Source organism: Mesoplodon mirus (assembly GCF_964341445.2).
Source record: "Mesoplodon mirus genome assembly, chromosome: 8".
NCBI classification, from domain to species: Eukaryota; Metazoa; Chordata; class Mammalia; order Artiodactyla; family Ziphiidae; genus Mesoplodon; species Mesoplodon mirus.
Window position 1 is genome coordinate 84769932 of NC_138984.1, and position 20247 is coordinate 84790178.

At 37.6% G+C, this 20247-nt stretch overlaps 1 protein-coding gene across 3 annotated transcripts in view; it reads left to right on the forward strand.

Moving 5' to 3' along the window:
* UBR3 (ubiquitin protein ligase E3 component n-recognin 3) overlaps positions 1-20247 on the forward strand; it is a 229566-nt gene that overhangs the window by 134199 nt on the left and 75120 nt on the right. For all 3 annotated transcript variants that reach the window (XM_082630548.1, XM_082630550.1, XM_082630549.1), the window contains exon 24: positions 1813-1901. In XM_082630548.1, coding sequence (XP_082486674.1) covers positions 1813-1901 — 89 coding nt within the window. The remainder of the gene's footprint in view (positions 1-1812; positions 1902-20247) is intronic.

Here is a 20247-nt window from a genome sequence, read left to right on the forward strand (position 1 = left end):
AAAAAAAGAGAGTGCAGGAGTGGTTTTAAATTTTTTGAAATGGCTAATGTCATTGGGAGTCCAGTTTGATGAGTAAGGTGAGTGATCAACCTGGATAATAATTTATTGGCTTAAAATATAAAATATAATATAAAAATAAGAGTTGTATTTATAAAATAGGTAATAAAGTGACTTTTCTTAAGTGGACCCTAAATTACATTTAAAGTAAATGTTAGAAAAGGAGTGTTAAAAACCTCTTGAACTTTATTGGCAAAAATATGTAACTTTTCATGGTAAGCTGGACCACAGTACTTGATTTTATAGATGTTTGTGATTATCTCCACTAAATGGGTTGGAGTGGATGTGTGAATAATCTAAAAATTACCATCAGCATTCCATTCTTCTAAATTCTATATTCTGTATCCTTTAATCATTTCAGATTAATAGCAGAATTCTTTTATGTTTCCCATAGAAATTACTTCATAGAATCTCAGTTTAATAAAATTCTTTTGTAATATATAGATATAATAAATGGTTACTAAAAGAAACTGCTATAGTATACTCTCCATCCATTATGTTTTTAATGTCCTTTGTATCATGGGCTATGATAAATCCCTCTGAGTTTAGTTCAAGTAAAAAGTTTGTCTCTCCCAATGAGTTAATATATAACTTACCTTTTAACCTTTTTCTTCTTCCTCTCCCTCCTCTCTTGTTTTGAATTACTATATTAACCTTACCTTGCTGGGGGTAGAATTTTATGCTTATTAGTATTTCTAGCATCTTTAAAAGTAGGGAAGCCTATCTCCTGTCTTTATTAGTTTACTTTTATTTTCTTATACTTACGTTATAGTCATTTTTTTTCTTTTTCAATTAGCCTCAAATTAAAATGCTCTTTGGAAGTAGATAAGGGATAATTAATAAATAGAATAAAGTGAACTAATCCAAAGGAATATTTATGCTTAGATTTGGAATATAGTTTTATCTTTATCTTGTATTTGAGACTTTCATATTCTTTTACTTCAAACAAAATAAACCAAACTTGGAATATTTCCTGGTAGAAACTGGAAAACTTCCTGGCTTTTTGCTATTTCTCTTTTAGGAAGAGACCTGTTCTTAAGGCAACAGTAAATCTGACTATTCTTTTTTTTTTTAATTAATTAATTAATTAATTAATTTTTGCTGCATCGGGTCTTAGTTTCGGCACATGGGATCTTTTGTTGTGGTGTGCGGGCTTCTCTCTAGCTGTGGCGTGTGGGTTCCAGAACGCACAGGCTCAGTTGCCCCGCAGCGTGTGGGATCTTAGTTCCCCAACCAGGGATCGAACCCGCGTCCCCTGCACTGGAAGGCGGATTCTTAACCACTGGACCACTAGGGAAGTCCCCTAAATCTGACTATTCTTATCTTTTAGATTCTGTTCATAGCTTAACATAATAGTTTCTTCTAGCAATGAGTTTGCTATTATTTGTTCCTGGGGTTAAATTGTGGATTCCTAGCTAAAACTCTTCTTGCTCTTGCTATGAACTGACATATATTTAGGAAATTGTGTTGTTGGACATCCAAATTTTCTATCTACTTTAATTATTATTTCACATTTTAAAGTAAATCGTGGCTTTTATTTTTACCTATTTAAGCCCGGTGATTTTCAAACTATTTTAAAGCAACAGAATCTTTTTAAGGACAATAAAATTTTACCTGAATTTTAATACATAGTACAGAAAATTGGTTGTTCTTAACTGTGTGCGGGGGGCCTTTCACACATTATATACTCCTGAAAGATAGTAGGTATGTCTTAAGCACGTCTGGTACTCACCACTTGATTTCTGTTTAATCTAGACGACAAAAGGCCAGAGAGAGGCAGCAGAAATTGCTTGCAGAATTTGCTTCACGACAGAAAAGCTTCATGGAAACTGCAATGGATGTTGGTAAGTCAAAATTTATTAGTTTAGAACTCTCATACTTACAGTTACAGTTATTACCTTAGGGATTATCTAGTCCAATCATCCACCAGTTTTTAACATTACAGACAGATGATTTCTGGTTTGTATTTAAACAATAGAGTAATGGAAGATCAGACCTTTATTATAGACAGTCCCTCCTGTTGATGAGTAGCTACAGTTGTTAGAAAGTTCTTCCTGATGGTAGTAATACAGTATTCTCCTGCTGCTTTCTTCTGTTAAACTGTCCTTTAGATTTGTGAGATTCATCAATATGAATTTACTTATTCTGATTTTTTCCTGTGAACTTATTCTAAGATCCTTAAAATCGTTTTCAGATACTTTCAGTGTCTCTTCCTGCTGCCCACCCCTTCAGTATTTCTTAAAATCAGATGCACTTCTCACTTCTATTAGGATTAGCATTAGCATTTGTACAATGAGAGAGGATGCCATTTTCCTGTGTGGTGGTAGATTGCTATGAGTAATCTTTTACAAACGTAGGAGAAATAGATTAAATCTCAATTAACCTCAGTCTTCAGTTAACCAGGATACTCCCTTCCCTGACTATTACTTGCATTTCATTGATTTCGCTCTCTCTCTTTTAACTTTTAGACAAAAATGCTGAAAGAAAATACACTGAAGTTGTGCCTTTAGTTAAAATATATACACATATGTGCATTCAGACATGCAAATACAGTCTCATGCACATAAGCACATGTAACTAAAGTTATATATATATATATTAAGTAACGTTCAATATATAACTAATGTTCAGAAGAGGTGTGAAGAGGAGGGTCAGTCCAGATTTAGCATAATGTGTTCTAAACCATCAATAGTAGAGTTTATGTTCAGGACATAACTTTGATGTAAAGTATACTAAATTCTGCTTATTGGATTAACTTGCTATCAGTTGACTTTTTTTTTTAACATCTTTATTGGAGTATAATTGCTTTACAATGGTGTGTTAGTTTCTGCTGTATAACAAAGTGAATCAGCTATACATATACATATATCCCCATATCCCCTCCCTCTTGCATCTCCCTCCCACCCTCCCTATCCCACCCCTCTAGGTGGTCACAAAGCACCGAGCTGATCTCCCTGTGCTGTGTGGCTGCTTCCCACTAGCTATCTATTTTATGTTTGGTTCAGTTGACTTTCTTATAAGAAATAAGAGAATTTAGTTCATTGACACTGCTTTCACTTTTTCCATTGTGTTTTCTTTTCCTTCTTTCCAAAAATTAATAATTATATATATTTTTTGGTTTTTACAGTTTAAAGATAATTGTAATAAGTGTTACAATTAAGTGTTCTATTAAATGTTCTATCTATAGCCAGTTTCTTCATATCTCTTCATATAAAATGAACTAATAAGCACTGCTATTTTTCATTTTTCTTTTCCTTATCTCTACCTGCTGCATTTTATTAGTTACTTCTTTTCTTTTAAATTAAGGTTGCCAACATTTTGTTTTGCAGTTGCAGTCAAGTCTTCCATCCAAAGGTTTATTCTAAATGTTGAAAAACAGTTAGGATAACTTTTTGAATGTTGTTGAATACAGAGCTAAAAAATAACCTAGTATTCATTTACTTTTTTTGAGTCCAGTGGCCTGACTCCTAGCGCACTTTAAGGAGATTGTATTTAGTATATAGCCTCTTTTCTCACAGTCTTGCAATTGCTAAAACCATACCATCCTTTATTCATTTCTGTTTGGGCCATTACTTTGTTATATTGTCTCTTGTTTCTCCTGAAGTTTCCAACTGCCTTTTTTTCGAACTAATATTCCTTTATGATATCCCTATTATTCTGCCCACTCAATCATACTGTCCTTTGCATGGAATTCTATTCCAGTCTGGTCCATTTGCTCTGTAGGCATGCTCTGCAGCCATTACCTTAGGATTTTCCTCTTACCATGTTGATCTGGGGGTTCCTGCATCTTATGTCTTTCTGGGAGTCTTGTTTATTGGAGTGCAGCCTCAAGTGTATTCCCAATAATGCTTGTGCTGGAAGCTAAACTTCCTGATTCTTTATATTTCCAGATGGAACTCTGGTTTGCTCTCATGCTTGATTGTTAATTTGGATGAACATAAAATTCCCCATTGATACACATTTTCTGTTACAACTGTTAAAGCAATACTCCCATGTCTTTTGCCATTAATTTGATAAGAAGTATGGTGGTAGTTTGATTCTTATTCATTTGTGGGTGAGCATTTTTTTCCCTTTCCTGTGACACTTTTATAATTGTTTGATCTTTAGAGAGCTGAAGTTTTATGATATGTATCTAGGTGGATCTTTTTTCATTCTCCTTAGTACTTAATGGACCTTTTCGGTCTGAAGATTCATGTATCAGAAGCTCTGAGAAAAATTTTTCCTATGATTTTCTTGATAACTAGTATAGCCATCTTCCAAGATGACCCTCAATGATCCATACCTCCTAGTATTTATGCCCTGTGTAGTCTTCTCTGACATTGTGCCAGAATTGGTATACATGATCACTGGGATATGGCAGAAGAGATGGTATGTCATTTCTGATATTAGGTTATGAAAGATACTATGGCTTCTCTCTTGACGGCTTTTCTTCCTCTTGGATTACTCATTCTGGGGAAAGCCAACTGCCATGTTGTGAGCAGCCCTATGGAAAGGCCTGTGTGGTTAGGGACTGAGGCCTCTGGCCAACAGTCATGTGAGTGAACTTGGATGTGAAACTGCCAGCCCCATTCAAGTTTTCAGATGAATACTGCCCAGCTGTTAGTTTGATAGCGATCTCATGAGAGATGCTGAGCCAGAACCATCAGCTAAGCTGCTCCCAGGTTCCTGACCCTCAGAAACTGTGTGAGATAATAAATGTTGTTTTAAGCCACTGAATTTTGTGGTAATTTGTGAAACAGCAATAGAAAACTATTATAATACTTTTCTCCTTATATTTTCTTTATTCTCTTTTGGTGGGACTCTCACTTCTTGGATATTGGATCTCCTGGATTGATCTTTTAATCTTTCATGTCTTTTTTTTAATACATCTTTATTGGACTATAATTGCTTTGCAGTGTTGTATTAGATTCTGCTGTACAGCAAAGTGAATCAGCCATATGCATACATATATCCCCATATCCCCTCCATCTTGCGCCTCCCTCCCACCCACCCTCCTATCCCACCCCTCTAGGTGGACACAAAGCCCTGAGCTGGTCTCCCTGTGCTATGCGGCTGCTTCCCACTAGGTATCTATTTTACATTTGGTAGTGTATATATGTCCATGCCACTCTCTCACTTCATCCCAGCTTCCCCTTCCCAGCCGTGCTCTCAAGTCCATTCTCAGTGTCTGCATCTTTATTCCTGCCCTACCACTAGGTTCATCAGTTATGTCTTTTTTATATCATGTATTCTTTTTGCTTTACATTCTTAGAGGTTTCTTCTCTTCAATATCTTGTTCTTACTTTGTCTGTAGAATTTTTTCTCAAATCTTTCTGAATGTCTCTCTCTCTTTCTCAATTATCCTTTATCCTTCTGAATTACTTAGAAATTTAAGTTAGTCTTTCATGTTGTTAGTTTTCCTCATTTGCCTGATAATCCTTGACTCTCCTGGAAAGGTGGTCTGGGTAGTTAATTTGGGTTTACCCTGCTGAGGTCTAAGTGGGTTTGATTCTAGTAATTCTCTTTAGCGTGAGTATGGATGAGGTGTGTCGACTGTCAGACTTAGGTTTTGGTGGGAGGACTGCAGACTACTCTGTTTGGGCCCCCAGATGTTAACACTCAATTAGAAACCCCAGTGCTCTCCAAGTGACTTGTTCAGTTCCTCTGGAGAAAGATGGTCTTTTTTTCCTCCGTGAGGTAAATGTCAAATTATCCGAGTGCTCTGTCAGTCAGAGCTGGGGAGGGAATTGGGGTGCTGAGTAATGAAGTTCTGTATATAGACTTCTGATTAATTACTCTGTTTTCAGAGTCACTTAATACTTATGACTCCTATCCTCTGCCTCACTGACTGATTCTGAGCCCACAGTTGACATTCTTCTAACGGACAGATCAATTCTTCCTTTCTGTAACTTTCTCGTAATACATAAGTGGTTGCAGCTTTTATGACTTTCTTTCATTGTCAGCATGTCTCTATCTCCTCCAATCTTTTGGAAATTTTATTGACATTTCTTATTTGTTGGTTGGTGAAACTCTCTTCCACAACTCCATCCTTTTTCTATATTCTTGGGGAAATATTTCTTTATGTATTTCTCTACTTTTATTTTAGTGGTTTTTTAGAAGGAATGGAGACAAAAAGCCTGTGCTCAGTCTGCAATCTTGATTAGATACTTACTTATATTTGTTATTATAATATATAAAGTTAAAATTTCTGTTATTACCAAAACATTAAATTTTTATTATAGAAACTTAGAAAACACATATAATCAAAAATAAGAAAATAATATTATATTTTTACTATCAGATTTCCTAACCTAGGCTGTATCCTTACAAATCTTTTTCTGAGTATATATGTATATAAATTCTTTTTTTTTTTTAACCAAAATGAGTTAATTTCACACATGCTGTTTATTCTTATGAAAAACTTCAAACATACAGAAAAGCTAAAGGAATAGTATTATAAATTCCCATGTACCACTATAACCCTCCCCTAGTTAGCATTTTTCTTTATTTGTTCTTTCCCTCTCCTTCTGTCTGTCTCTACTAAATGAAGTAAGTTATAGACATCATGACACTTTACTCCTAAATACTTCAACATACGTGTCCTAGGATTGAGAATATTCTCCTACTCAAGCACAATACATCATATGTAAGAAAATTACTTTTTCTTTCAAAGTAAATAGCTTCAAATACCAACCTGGATATTATGTTAAACAATGAAATATTGAATTAAGTTTAAAAATTTTTAAATTGTTCACAGATCATTTTGTCCTTCGGTAATTCTACTAAGGGTATATAGTCAAAAGCTCTGTGTTCTGAAGTCACTTGAGAGCAGTCTTTTTGGGGGAGGTGGTGTAACCAGTTTGATGTACAGTTTGGTTTGTTTGTTTGTTTGTTGGCAACCTTAGGAACTAAGGAAAAAAGCTTAGTTAATACTGCTTTTAGAAATTGTTTTTATCTGTTGCCTCCCACTCCCAAGTGAGATAGAACAAAAACAGTTTTCTAAGGAACTGATTAAGCGAAGTATCCAGAGGAGGTTAGGTAATATTGTCTTGAATAGGAGAATGGCCACCGCATTCCCTGAGGAGACTGGAGGGAAGAGTGGATGGAGATAGAGGTGAGTTCCATTAGGGGCAGGGGAAGTGGGAAGTTCAGGTGATCACTCAGTTGCTTCAGTTTTCAGGGCTAAGTAGAACGTGAGTTCTGCTGAGTGAAAAGAATGCCACCTGAGGTTTGGAATAGTTGCTAATGAGAGTGGGAGATGTTGCTCACCCAGGCTAAGTATAAAAATTGATAAGCAATGCTTAGGAACCAGTTATGTTCACAATCATATATTTGAATGTCATTAGTGTGCAAAGTTATTGATTCACTGTCCTAAATCTTTTTGGAAGGTTTGATCTTTTTTGGTAGTAGCCAGGGCACAGGAACAACAATTGAGGGATCAGGCAAACGTGATTGCTAGCAAACAGAGGCAATTCTCAGAAGCCATCAGGATAATGGGCTCCGCTCTCTCCTAGTCCCGGTTCTTGCATGCTGCAGTGGTGACAGATGAGGTAATAATAGATTCATGAGCGTTTGGTTTATTTATGTTGACTATGGCCATGCCAGTGGGATTCTGGACCGTTCAGATTTGCATATTCCTTTTATTTATAACTCCCTTCCCAAAGGGATCTGTTTGACCCCTAGAACCTGTTTGAGATCCCATTTTCATACATCGCTCAAGATAAAAATTACAGTCATATGTCTCACTGCCTCTGATTACTCTGCTCATTTACATCTGGTATTATGTATTATAATATTATTAACACATAAAGCAGGGCCCACACCTGAAGTACTATTTAGCAATAATACAGACACAGTTTAATCTCAGTCCAGTCCTCTGCTTTATTTGTCAGATACCTTTTGTCTTCTTGCCTTATTTCCCATCTGTGTTGTAAATGTAAGCATTCTGTAGTTGCTTCTTTCTTATTTTGCCTTTATCTTTGTGTATGAGGGATGTTCTCCCAAGATTTCTAGTCTAGTAACAACATGTAGAGTATTTCGAATTTATAACATACAGTATTTTACAAGTCCTCTAATCAAATATTGTACATCGTTAGGTAAAAATTTAAGGACAAACGTTTTTCTCTTTGAATGCAACAGATTTCTACTCTGTGATTAGTACTCTTATATGTTGATAATCCCTTTTTGTAGTTATCAAATCTTCTATATGAAAAGACTCCCTCTGCAATTCCTTCTGTCTTTGTCTCCTGATTACTATACCCCATTATTTGTTTTTACTAGCCATCTAGGTATAGAAGTCAGGATGTTAGACCTTGATTCATTAAGGCTTATCAGATAGATATGACTGAAATCCAACATAATTGTTTCAAGTGAGAGTTTAGATGCTTAATATAGAGTAAATTTATTTCGGAAATTATTTTAACTTAAACATACTACATTTAATTGTAGAAGTTATGTGGTACAGAAAAACATAAAGAAGGATGAATTTTATCCCTAATCCCACCATCGAAAAGACATGTACATTACAGATGATACTGCATAGTACAATTTGGTTTCACGTCTTCTTGCTCAACATTTTAGCATAAACATATCCCTATATTAAAACTCCTGGTAACTATGATTTTTAAAGGCTTTACTTCATTGGAGAGGTAGCAGGTAGTGGTTATCATCATGGACTCTGGAGCCTTACTGCCAGGTTCATATTGCAGCCACTCCATTGCCTGGAGTAATTTACTGAACTTCTCTCTACATTGGTTTCCACATAGTTAAAAAGGGATTATTATACTGCCTACCTCATAGGGTTGTTGTGAAGATTGAATGTATTAGTACATTTAAAACACTTAAAACAGAGTGCTTGGCACATAATAAGTGTTTATAAGCATTGGCTATTACTATTATTACTTTTATTCTATAATTTACTTAATCATCCCATCATAATTGGACTTTAGTTTTACAATTTTTTTAATTATTATAAACATTGTATATACAAAACCTTGTCTGTATTTTGGGTCTGGGTCTAAGAGTATGGATTTGGGGGGATGATGATGATGATGATATATAATTTTGTATGTTAACTGTGTAACCAGAACTATGCTAAACACATTCTGTATATTGACTTATTTGTCCCGATAGACCCATGAGATAGATGGTAGTATTCCAGATAAAGATGCCTAAACTTAGGTTAAGAAATTTGTCTGAGGGGCCTCCCTGGTGGCGCAGTGGTTGAGAGTCCGCCTGCCGATGCAGGGGACGCGGGTTCGTGCCCCGGTCTGGGAGGATCCCACGTGCCGCGGAGCGGCTGGGCCCGTGAGCCATGGCCGCTGGGCCTGCGCGTCCGGGGCCTGTGCTCCGCAACGGGGGAGGCCACAACAGTGAGAGGCCCGCATACCGCAAAAAAAAAAAAAAAAAAAGAAATTTGTCTGAGATTATACAGTAGTAAATGGTGGAGTCTGGGCTGTTAATCAACAAGCTTTGCCTGCTCTTTACTATTTCTTCATATTTGAAGCAAATTGAGCAGAGTTAAGTCCCTCCCCTCCCCTACTCCCCCAAGTTGGTAGCCTGGAGATAGAAAGGGACAGTTACGAGGATAGTTGCAAAATAAGAATTAATAGACTGGTGATTGATTGATTGAGGCAAAAGGTACAAGATAGAAGGGATATTCAATGTGTTTGGAAAGTTTTACTTATTTATTTTAAAACCAGAATGAAAAGAATACTTCTTTTCCAGTAGCTGAAACAAAAATCCTTGGTGTGTCTCTATTAGTCTAGCCTAGTTATAAGGTCAGCCCCACTCCAGTCATATGAATCAAAAGTGGGTGGTGATGGTATGATTCTCTAAGCAAAAATTGAGTCCTGCTGTTAGCAGATGGGACAGTAGATACTAGGTAGATAGAAATAGTAGCTGTGCACAGTATCTATCCTTTAAGATTTCATTTGGAAAGTGGGGAGTCCAAGCAGGAGCTGGCATAGATCAGGATTTGGTTGACCTCTTATTGTTGCTAGTTGTGGAGGGAGCTGTTTATTTTGCTATTTAATAATACAGTTTAATTTGAGGTTTATCCTTTTATTTTTTTAATAATTTACATAAGAAAGGGGGTTGGGGATATATATATATAGAGAGACATAAAAATAATTACATCCCCAGTGTCCCCTTCTTAGGTAAATGATAACATACTATGTATAATTCTTCTACCTTGCTTTTTTCACTTAACATTATATCCTGGAGAACCCATCATGCAGTGTATAGAGATGTTCTTTATTCTTTTTCTACCTGTATAGTAGATTCCCCACAATATCACCCCCCCATAGTTTATTCAAATGGTCTTCTATTATTGGACATTTGGGTAATTTCCAGTCTTTTGTTATACAAGTTGTACTGCAGTGAATATCTTTGTGCATGTATCTTTTTGTATTTTGATAATATATCTGTAAGATAGATTTCTAGATGTGGGATTGCTGGATCCAAGGGTAAACACGTGTAATTTTGCTAGATATTGCCAAATTACCCTTATGGGGTTGTACCATTTTGCATTCCCATCAACAATGTGTCAGAGTATCAATTTCCCTACGTACTTGTCATTAGAATATGTTGTCAAACTTTTGTATTTTTGCTGATCTGGTAGGTGAAAAGAAGTGGTATCTGGTCTAATTTTAATTAGCATTTCTCTTATTATGAAAAAGGATGCTGTTTATATCTTTAACTACTTCTTATTCCTTGACACATCTTTTTGCTGCTTTAGGGTTTGATTCTATCATAAATTAGCCTCTTTTATATTCTTACATTTCCTTGGAATCAGGCACAGCTGTAGACTTGCTCTGTTTTAGGTAGGACCGATCTACTTGTGACATTGGAATGCATATAGTGCATTAGTCCTATGTATTTATGGCTGTTGCATCTATGTTATTATTTTATAAATTATTGTAAATTTTGCTGTGTTAACTTGTGAAATTCTTATTCTCTCAACTAAATAGAAACTAATTGAATTTCTTTTCACTTAAATTAGAAAGCAGATCTCATGGATAGAATACTTTTTATGTTGGTTGCTCTGATTGTAAATTTGTTCATTTTTGAGGGATAGTGCTGCATCTGTCATTCAAGTCAGTCATCTGTGATGTGGTATATTTCAAAAAAAAATACAGCCCATAAATGTAAGTTATGTTTTGGTTATTTGTTCCATAAATAAGACCTACTGATACCAATCCAAGACATTAAAAAAATATATGCTTAACATATCGTACAAAACTGTATGAAAGCAAAGCTTATCATCTCTTCCTACCTTCCCGTTTAAATCTCACCCCTCCAGGATAAACCATTATAAACAGGCTTTCTTGTTTCACATGAATACATTTTGTTTCTATTTGTTTTTCCTGAAATAAAATTTTACTGTATATAATACTGTACAGTTTGCTTCCTTTTTTTTTTTTCTTTCTTTTGGCCTGCCCAGCACGGCATGTGGGATCTTAGTTCTCCGACCAGAGATCGAACCCGTGCCCCCTGCATTGGAAGCACGGAGCCTTAACCACTGGACTGCCAGGGAAGTCCCATGCTTCCTTTTTTAAAAAGATTGAAATATAGTTAGTGTACAATGTTATGTTAGTTTCAGGGTACTACATAGTAATTTGATATTTGCATAAATTATGAAATGATCATTTTAAGTCTAGTAACCATCTGCCCCCATACAACGTTACTACAGTATTATTGACCAGATTCCTTATGCTATATATAACATCCCACTGCCTTATTTATTTTATAACTGAAGGTTTGTGCCTCTTAATCCCCTTCAGCTATTTTACCTCCCACTCCCCACTCCCCTTCCCTCTGGCAACCACCCATTTATTTGTTCTCTGTATCTATGATTCTGTTTTCATTTTGTTTTGTTTTTTTACATTCCACTTATGAGGTCATACAGTTATTTGTCTTTCTCTGTCTTACTTCACTTTAACACAGTACCTTCTAGATCCATCCATATTGTTGCATATGTCAAGATTTCATTTTTTTATGGCTGAATATTCTGTGTGTGTGTGTGTGTGTGTGTATCACATCTTCTTTATCCATTTCATCTGTCAGTGGACACTTAGGTTGCTTCTGTATCTTGGCTATTATAAATGTTGCTATGAACATTGGGGTACAGCTTCCTTTTTAAAAAACTTAGCAATGTATCATGAATATCCCTGCAAATTAGTGTCTGTAGATCTCTTTTTATCCCAGATATCATTATGCACACATGTGCTTGCATATGTATGCAATGTTATATACATGGGATTAATATAAATATTTTTAATCCATATTATTTTTTTTCTTCTTCCATGACCCACGATTACAGCTTGGCTTGTGTATTCTTGTGCTTTTCTCTGTATTTATATAATCATATACAAACATACTACAATGATATGTTCATATCAGGTTTCCCCTCCTTCTCCCCCTCCCCCTTTCTTTCTTCCTTGATTTTGATCATTGTTTGCTTTACCAAATGGGATCACTTTCTGCTGCTCTCTACCTCAGTAATACCTCCAGGTATTCTCTAGTAGTTCTGATTCAGTAGTACTCAACTTTGCACATTAGAATCATTGTATCCCCCTTAAAATAATATCTGTGCCTGGGATCCACTATAGACTAGTTAAAGAAGAGTCTCTGGGAGTGGGGCTCAGGCATAGGAACATTTTGAAAGTTCCCAGCTGATTCTTATGTGCAGCCAGAGTTGAGAACCACTGCTCTAATTTGTTTCTTTTCCTTCCGTTTCTTTATTTGAGGGGAGGGAGGGAAAGCTCATAATAGCCCATAATGAAGTACTTTACTCAGCCACCTCTCTATTATTGGATATTCACTTTGTTTTCAGTTTGTTTTTTATTTTGCTATAACTAACAGTGCTGTGGTAAACAGTCAACATAAGCTTCTGAAATTGGTATTTCACTTTATATTTCTACTCTTTGGTAGCCACTAGATGGAGATAAGTGTTTATATAGTTTTAATACTATTAACTAATAATTTTAAAGAAACAGTTACAGTGATGTAAATCTGACATTAACTCAGGTTTTTTTCCACGTATTGTCAATTAAAGATACAAAAAGTTCTTTCTCCTGAAATTTTTTCGTTTAGGCATTAAACATTTTCCTATAAAGCTAAACTTAGTTTTACCATATGATCCAACCATCATGTTCTGAGGTATTTACACAACTGGTATAAAAACTTATGTCTACACAGAAATCTGCGTATGAATGTTTATAGCAGTTTTATTCATAATTGTTCAAAACTGGAAATAGTGAAGATGTCCTTCAATAGATGAAGGGATAAACAAACTCTGGTACATCCATACTATAGAATACTGTTCAGCAATAAAAGGGAATGCTGTATCAAGCTGTGCAAAGATGTAGGTGAATCGTAAATGTGTATGTTTACTGAAAGAAGCCTGTCTGAAAAGGCTACATACTGTATGTTTCCAGTTACATGACATTTTGGAAAAGGCAAGACTATAGAGCCAGTAAACAAATCAGTGGTTGCCAGGGTTTGGGAGTGGTAATGGTCTAAATAGGTGAAGCATAGGGGATTTTTTAGAGCAGTGAAATTATTCTGTATGATACTGTAAAGTTAGGTACATAACACTATGCTTTTGTCAACACCCATAGAACTTTGTAACAGAGTGAATCCTGAGTATGCAAATTAAAAAGTCATTTAGGGGCTTCCCTGGTGGCGCAGTGGTTGAGAGTTCGCCTGCCGATGCAGGGGACACGGGTTTGTGCCCTGGTCCGGGAAGATCCCACATGCCACGGAGCGGCTGGGCCCGTGAGCCATGGCTGCTGAGCCTGCGTGTCCGGAGACTGTGCTCCGCAACGGGAGAGGCCACAGCAGTGAGAGGCCCACGTACTGCAAAAAAAAAAAAAAAAAGTCATTTAGGAGGTTGGAGGCCTCAGGATGGAATACAGAATGTATCAAGAGAATCTAACTGTATATTACAAATGTATGAAACAACTTCATTGAAGGGGATGGGAGAAAAGGTGCTTAACTTGGAAATGAGTGGAATTGCTTAAGACTGAAGGCAAAAGGAACTGCACATAAGCGTTGTACTGTAGTTGATAAAGTTTCTGCCATGGCGAGTGGGTTAACTGTTCTGAAACCACTGTACCTGTATACTGAAGTTGAGCACTTACGTACAGGCATACCTCATTTTATTGTGCTTTGCTTTATTGCACTTTGTAGATACTGTGTTTTTTACAGATTGAAAGTTTGTGGCAACCCTGCGTTGAGCAAGTCCATTGGTGCCATTTTTCCAACAGCATTTGCTTACTCTGTGTCTCTGTGTCACACTTTGGTAATTCTCACAATATTTAAACTTTTTCACTATTATAATATTTGTTATGGTGATCTGTGATCAGTGATCTTTGATGTTACTATTGTAATTGTTTTGGGGTGCCACGAATTCACCCATATAAGATGGTGATCTGAATCAGTAACTGTTTTGTGTGTTCTGACTGCTCCACTGACTAGCTATTCCCCTGTCTCTCTTCCTTTCCTTGAGCCTCCCTATTCCCTGAGGCACAACAGTATTGAAATTAGACCGATTAATAATCCTACAGTGGACTCTAAGTGTTCAAGTGAAAGGATGAACTGCACGTCTCTCATTTATAATCAAAAGCTAGAAGTGATTAAGCTTAGTGAGGAAGGCATGTCAAAAGCCGAGATAAGCCTCTTGTGCCAAACAGTTAGCCAGGTTGTGAATGCAAAGGAAAAGTTCTTGAAGGAAATTAAAAGTGCTACTGCAGTGAACACACGAATGATAAGAAAGCAAAACTGCCTTATTGCTGATATGGAGAAAGTTTCAGTGGTCTGGATATAAGATCATACCAGCCACAACATTCCCTTAAGCCAAAGCCTGAGCCAGAGCAAGGCCTTAAGTCTTTTTAATTCTGTGAAAGCTGAGAGAGGTGAGGAAGCTGCAGAAGAAAAGTTTGAAGCTAGCAGAGGTTGTTTATGAGGTTTAAGAAAAGAAGCCATCTCTGTAACACAAAAGTGCAGGGCGAAGCAGCAAGTGCTGATGTAGAAACTGCAACAAATTAATCAGAGGATCTGGCTAAAATGATTAATGAAGGTGGCTACACTAAACGACAGAGTTTCGATGTAGGTGAAATAGCCTCATATTGGAAGAAGATGCCATCCAGGATTTTCATAGCTAGAGAGAAGTCAGTGCCTAGCTTCATAGCTTCAAAGGACAAGCTGACTCTTTTGTTAGAGGCTAATACAGCTGGTGACTTTAAGTTGAAGCCGATGATCATTTACCATTCCAAAAATCCTAAGGCCCTTAAGAGTCATTCTAAATCTAATCTATAGATGGAACAACAAAGTCTGAATGACAGCACATCTGTAGACAACATGGCTTACTGACTATTTTAAGTCCATTGTTGAGACCTACTGCTCAGAAAAAAAAGGTTCCTTTCAAAATATTACTGCTCACTGGCAATGCACCTGGTCACCCAAGAGCTCTGATGAAGATGAATGAGATTATGTTGCTTTTCAAGCCTGCAGTATCCATTCTGCAGCCCATGGGTCAAGGAGTAATTTCAACTTTCAAGTCTTATTATTTAAGAAATACGTTTCCTTTTTTCTTTTTAAAGCAGTGTCTTCTTTTGTTTATTTATTTGGTTGTGCCGGGTCTTAGTTGCAGCAGGCAGGCTCCTTAGTTGCGGCTCGCCAGCTTCTTTAGTTGCGGCATGTATGCTCCTTAATTGTGGCACGCATGTGGGATCTAGTTCCCTGATCAGGGTCGAACCCAGGCCCCCTGCATTGGGGGCACAGAGTCTTAACTGCTGTGCTACCAGGGAAGTCCCAAGAAATACATTTCACAAGGCTGTAGGTGCCATAGATAGTGATTCCTCTGATGGAGCTGGGCAAGGTAAGTTGAAAACTTCTGTAAAGGATTCAGATGCCATTTAGAACATTCATGATTAATGGGAAGAGGTCAAAGATCAGCATACATAGGAGTTTGGAATAGGTTCATTCCAACCCTCATGGATGACTTTGAGGGGTTCAAGACTACAGTGGAGGAGGTAACTACAATGTGGTGGAAATAGCAAGAGAACTAGAATTAGAAGTGGAGTCTGAGGATGTGACCGAATTGCTGCAATCTCACGATAAAACTTTAACAGATGAGGAGTTACTTCTTATGAATGAGCAAAGAAGGTGCCTTCTTGATGTGGAATCTACTCCTGGTGAAGATGCTGTGAAGATTGTTGAAATGGCAACAAAGGATTTAGAATATTACATACACTTAGTTGATAAAGCAGTGGCAGAGTTTGAGAGGATTGACTCCAATTATGAAAGAAGTTCTACTCTGGGTAAAATACTATCAAACAGTATTGCGTGCTACAGAGAAATCATTCATGAAAGGACGAGTCAGTCAATATGACAGACTTCACTGGTGTCTTATTTTAAGAAACTGCCACAGCCACCCCAGTCTGTAGCAGCTACCACCCTGGTCAGTCAGCAGTTGTCAGCCTTGAGACAAGGCCCTCCGCCAGCAAAAAGATTAGACTTGCTGAAGGCTCATATGATGGTTAGCATTTTTTACCAATAAAGTATTTTTTAATTAAGGTGTGTACGTTGTTTTTTTAGACATAACGCTATTGCACACTTCATAGACTACAATATAGTGTAAACATAACTTTTATATGCACTGGGAAACCAAAAAATTCATGTGACTCATTTTATTGCCATACTTGCTATATTGTCATGGTCTGGACCCGAACCCACAATATCTCTGAGGTATGCCTGTAAATAGATGGCAGATGATTGGAACTTGATTTCTCACTATTGGAGTGGGAGGTTACAGCTAAGCAAGGGAAGAAGCTGGAATGTCCATGTTTTAATGGATTAGAGTTGGAGACATCAGTATGAACTCACATTTAGGTTAATACAGATACAGGTGAAATTACATATGTATAAATATTTATGGGTATATGCATATACACAAGTTAGTATGCAGACACAGTTTTCCTTCCTGTGTCAGTGGAGAGGGCCTAGCAGTAAAGATACTCCAGTAGAAACAAGCACACCCAGTGCCCCAGATCTTGGTTTCTAATATAGTTCTCCAAAAACATATGAAAAATTAAAATAAAAAGGAAGCAGATCTCCTTGGAGAAATGGTTACTTGTAGAACTGGGGCAGGGAATATGCAAGATGAGCCTGGAGCATCTCATAGCTCTAGGAAGTTAGGAAGTACTAAACACACACACACACACACACACACACACACACACACACACACACACACACACACACACACACACACACACACACACACACACACACACACACACACACACACACACACACACACACACACACACACACACACACACACACACACACACGGTTGGGAGGTGGGGCAGTATGTCAGAGGGACTCAGAAGCCGACTGAAAGTACTTCCAAAGGCCAAGTTGGACCAATTTGAACAAGAAAATAAAGTAGTATTGGATTATAACCCTAAGTATAAAACGAATACCTATGAGTTCGTACTAACGTAGGTAAAGGATTGAATAAATAAACGAATGAGGGAGAAGAGACAAATTTCCCATGCTGAAGAATTCCAAATAATTTATGTAGATTTTCACCCTCAAGGAGGTGGAACATAACTCCCTACTCTTTTTTTTTTAAAAATATTTATTTAGGGGCTTCCCTGGTGGCGCAGTGGTTGAAAGTCCGCCTGCCGATGCAGGGGACACGGGTTCGTGCCCCGGTCTGGGAAGATCCCACATGCCACGGAGCGGCTAGGCCGGTGAGCCATGGCCACTGAGCCTGCGCGTCCGGAGCCTGTGCTCTGCAACGGGAGAGGCCACAACAGTGAGAGGCCCGCGTAACGCAAAAAAAAAAAAAAAAAAAAAAAAAAAAAAATATTTATTTAGGGCCTCCCTGGTGGCGCAGTGGTTGAGAGTCCGCCTGCCGATGCAGGGGATACGGGTTCGTGCCCCGGTCTGGGAGGATCCCATATGCCGCGGAGCGGCTGGGCCCGTGAGCCATGGCCGCTGAGCCTGTGCGTCCGGAGCCTGTGCTCCGCAACGGGAGAGGCCACAACAGTGAGAGGCCCACGTACAGCAAAAAAAAAAAAATTATTTATTTATTTAAGCTGCTCTGGGTCTTAGTTGTGGCACACGAGACCTTCACTGCAGCATGCCAGCTCTTAGTTGTGGCATGCGGACTTCTTAGTTGTGGCATTGGACCCTTAGTTGCTGCATGCATGCGGGATCTAGTTCCCTGACCAGGGATCGAACCTAGGCCCCCTGCATTGGGAGCACGGAGTCTTACCCACTGGACCACCAGGAAAGTCCCTAACTCTGTACTATTTAAGTGTGGGCTGTGCTTAGCGACTTCCTTCTCAAAAGTACAGTGTGGAAAAGGGGAAAAAGTAACTTTACAGGAGAGAAAGTTGGCAAATACTGCCTAAATCAGATGATCAAGGTCAATATCAACAGTAATAAATCATGCTGATATTATGTACCCTTGATAGGATGTTGATGAGAATGGTACTTTACCTCAGTGGTCCTCCTCCCTCAAAACCATAACCTCAGACTAATCTTGAGAAAAACATCAGACAAATTACAATTGAGGAATGTTATACAAAACACCTGACCAGTATTCCTCAAAACTGTCAAGGTCATCAAAAACAAGGGAAGTCTGAGAAACCGTCACAGCTAAGAGTAGCCTAAGGAGACATGACAACTAAATGTAATACGGTATCCTGGATGGGATCCTGGAAAAGACATGACAGCTAAATGTAATACGGTATCCCAGATGGGATCCTGGAAAAGAAGAATGACACTAGGTAGAAACTAACAAAATCTGAAGAAAATATGGACTTCAATCTATCAATATTATATCAATAAAAATTGCTCAATAATATATCAATATTAGTTCACTGTGACAGTCATATCATGCTAATATAAGATTTAAGGGGAAACTGGGTGTGAGGCATATGAGAACTCTGTAGTAGCTTCAAAACTTTTCTGCAAATCTAAAATTATTTTCAAATGGTATTACTTTTAAAAAGGGAATGAGAAGTTCCTCTCTGTACCAAGTAAAAAAAATAAGAGGAAAGCAAGAATGTTAGTAATAAAAATGACGATCAGTTCAGGACAGCACTGTACATCTTTACCAGAATTAATGATATTGCACAGCAGGAGTTTTGCAATAGTGGCAGTTGTCACAGGTTTCTTAGAAGAAAACAGTGAACTCTAGTAGTGTGTTTAGTTTATAAATAGTAACTCATCTGGAAGGTTACTAGCAAATACTCAGTTGTAGTTAAAAATTAAAGTGTATTGTGTGTTCTTAAAACCAAGCATCAGTTTGTGCAATAAAGAAAATTCTCTGTGCCTACCACTGGGCTGCAGACCACACTTTGCCCTGTGGTACTTGTGTATGGCAGTTGACTATTCCTCAGGGAGGCATAATGCTTTCAAACAAAAATATATTTCCCATGATTCTGAGGGCACTAAATATATCATCCCTACATCATTTTCCCATTCTTTTCTCTATTCATTCACAAAACTTCATAAACACAGAAACAAAACATGTGCCAAGAACGATCTGATAGTTGGTTAGATGGGACTGGCCTGAGCTGGTGGGACAGCTTGGCTGTGTTCCAGGTGGGCTCTCTCCTTCTCCAGCAGGCTACCCCAGACTTACTCTCACGTAAGTGGTATGGTCGAGAGGGAGAGGGAGAGAGATGTTGGGGGAGAGATTTTGAGGGAGAGCTATTGAGAGAGAATATACAAGACCACTTTAGGCCTAGTCTTGGAAAGGCATGTTATTTCTGCCACAATTCTCTTTGTCTAAAGCAAATCAAGGCAGCCCATATACAAAGATTGGGGAATAAATTCTACCTCTTGGGAGAAGTTGCAGAGTTACCTTGCAAAGATCTTAGATACAGGGAGGAGTGGAGAATTGGGGCCATTTTGCAGTCATTCTAACAGAGTGATTGTAAGTAGAACTTGGCGAATTGAAATAACATTGAGAAGAATCACCTACTTAATTCAGATAGATTCTTGTCTGTTCATGTTAAACCAAACAGATGAGGTAACTATTGCTTTATTATTATTTTTTGCCTTTATTGTAATAATATTAATCATGGTAATTTAAAACAGGCACTTTTGTTTTAAAAGGGAAAGTGTCAATTTTACACCGAAACACATTTAAAATTTTAATTGTATTGGAAGTCAAAGTAGAAT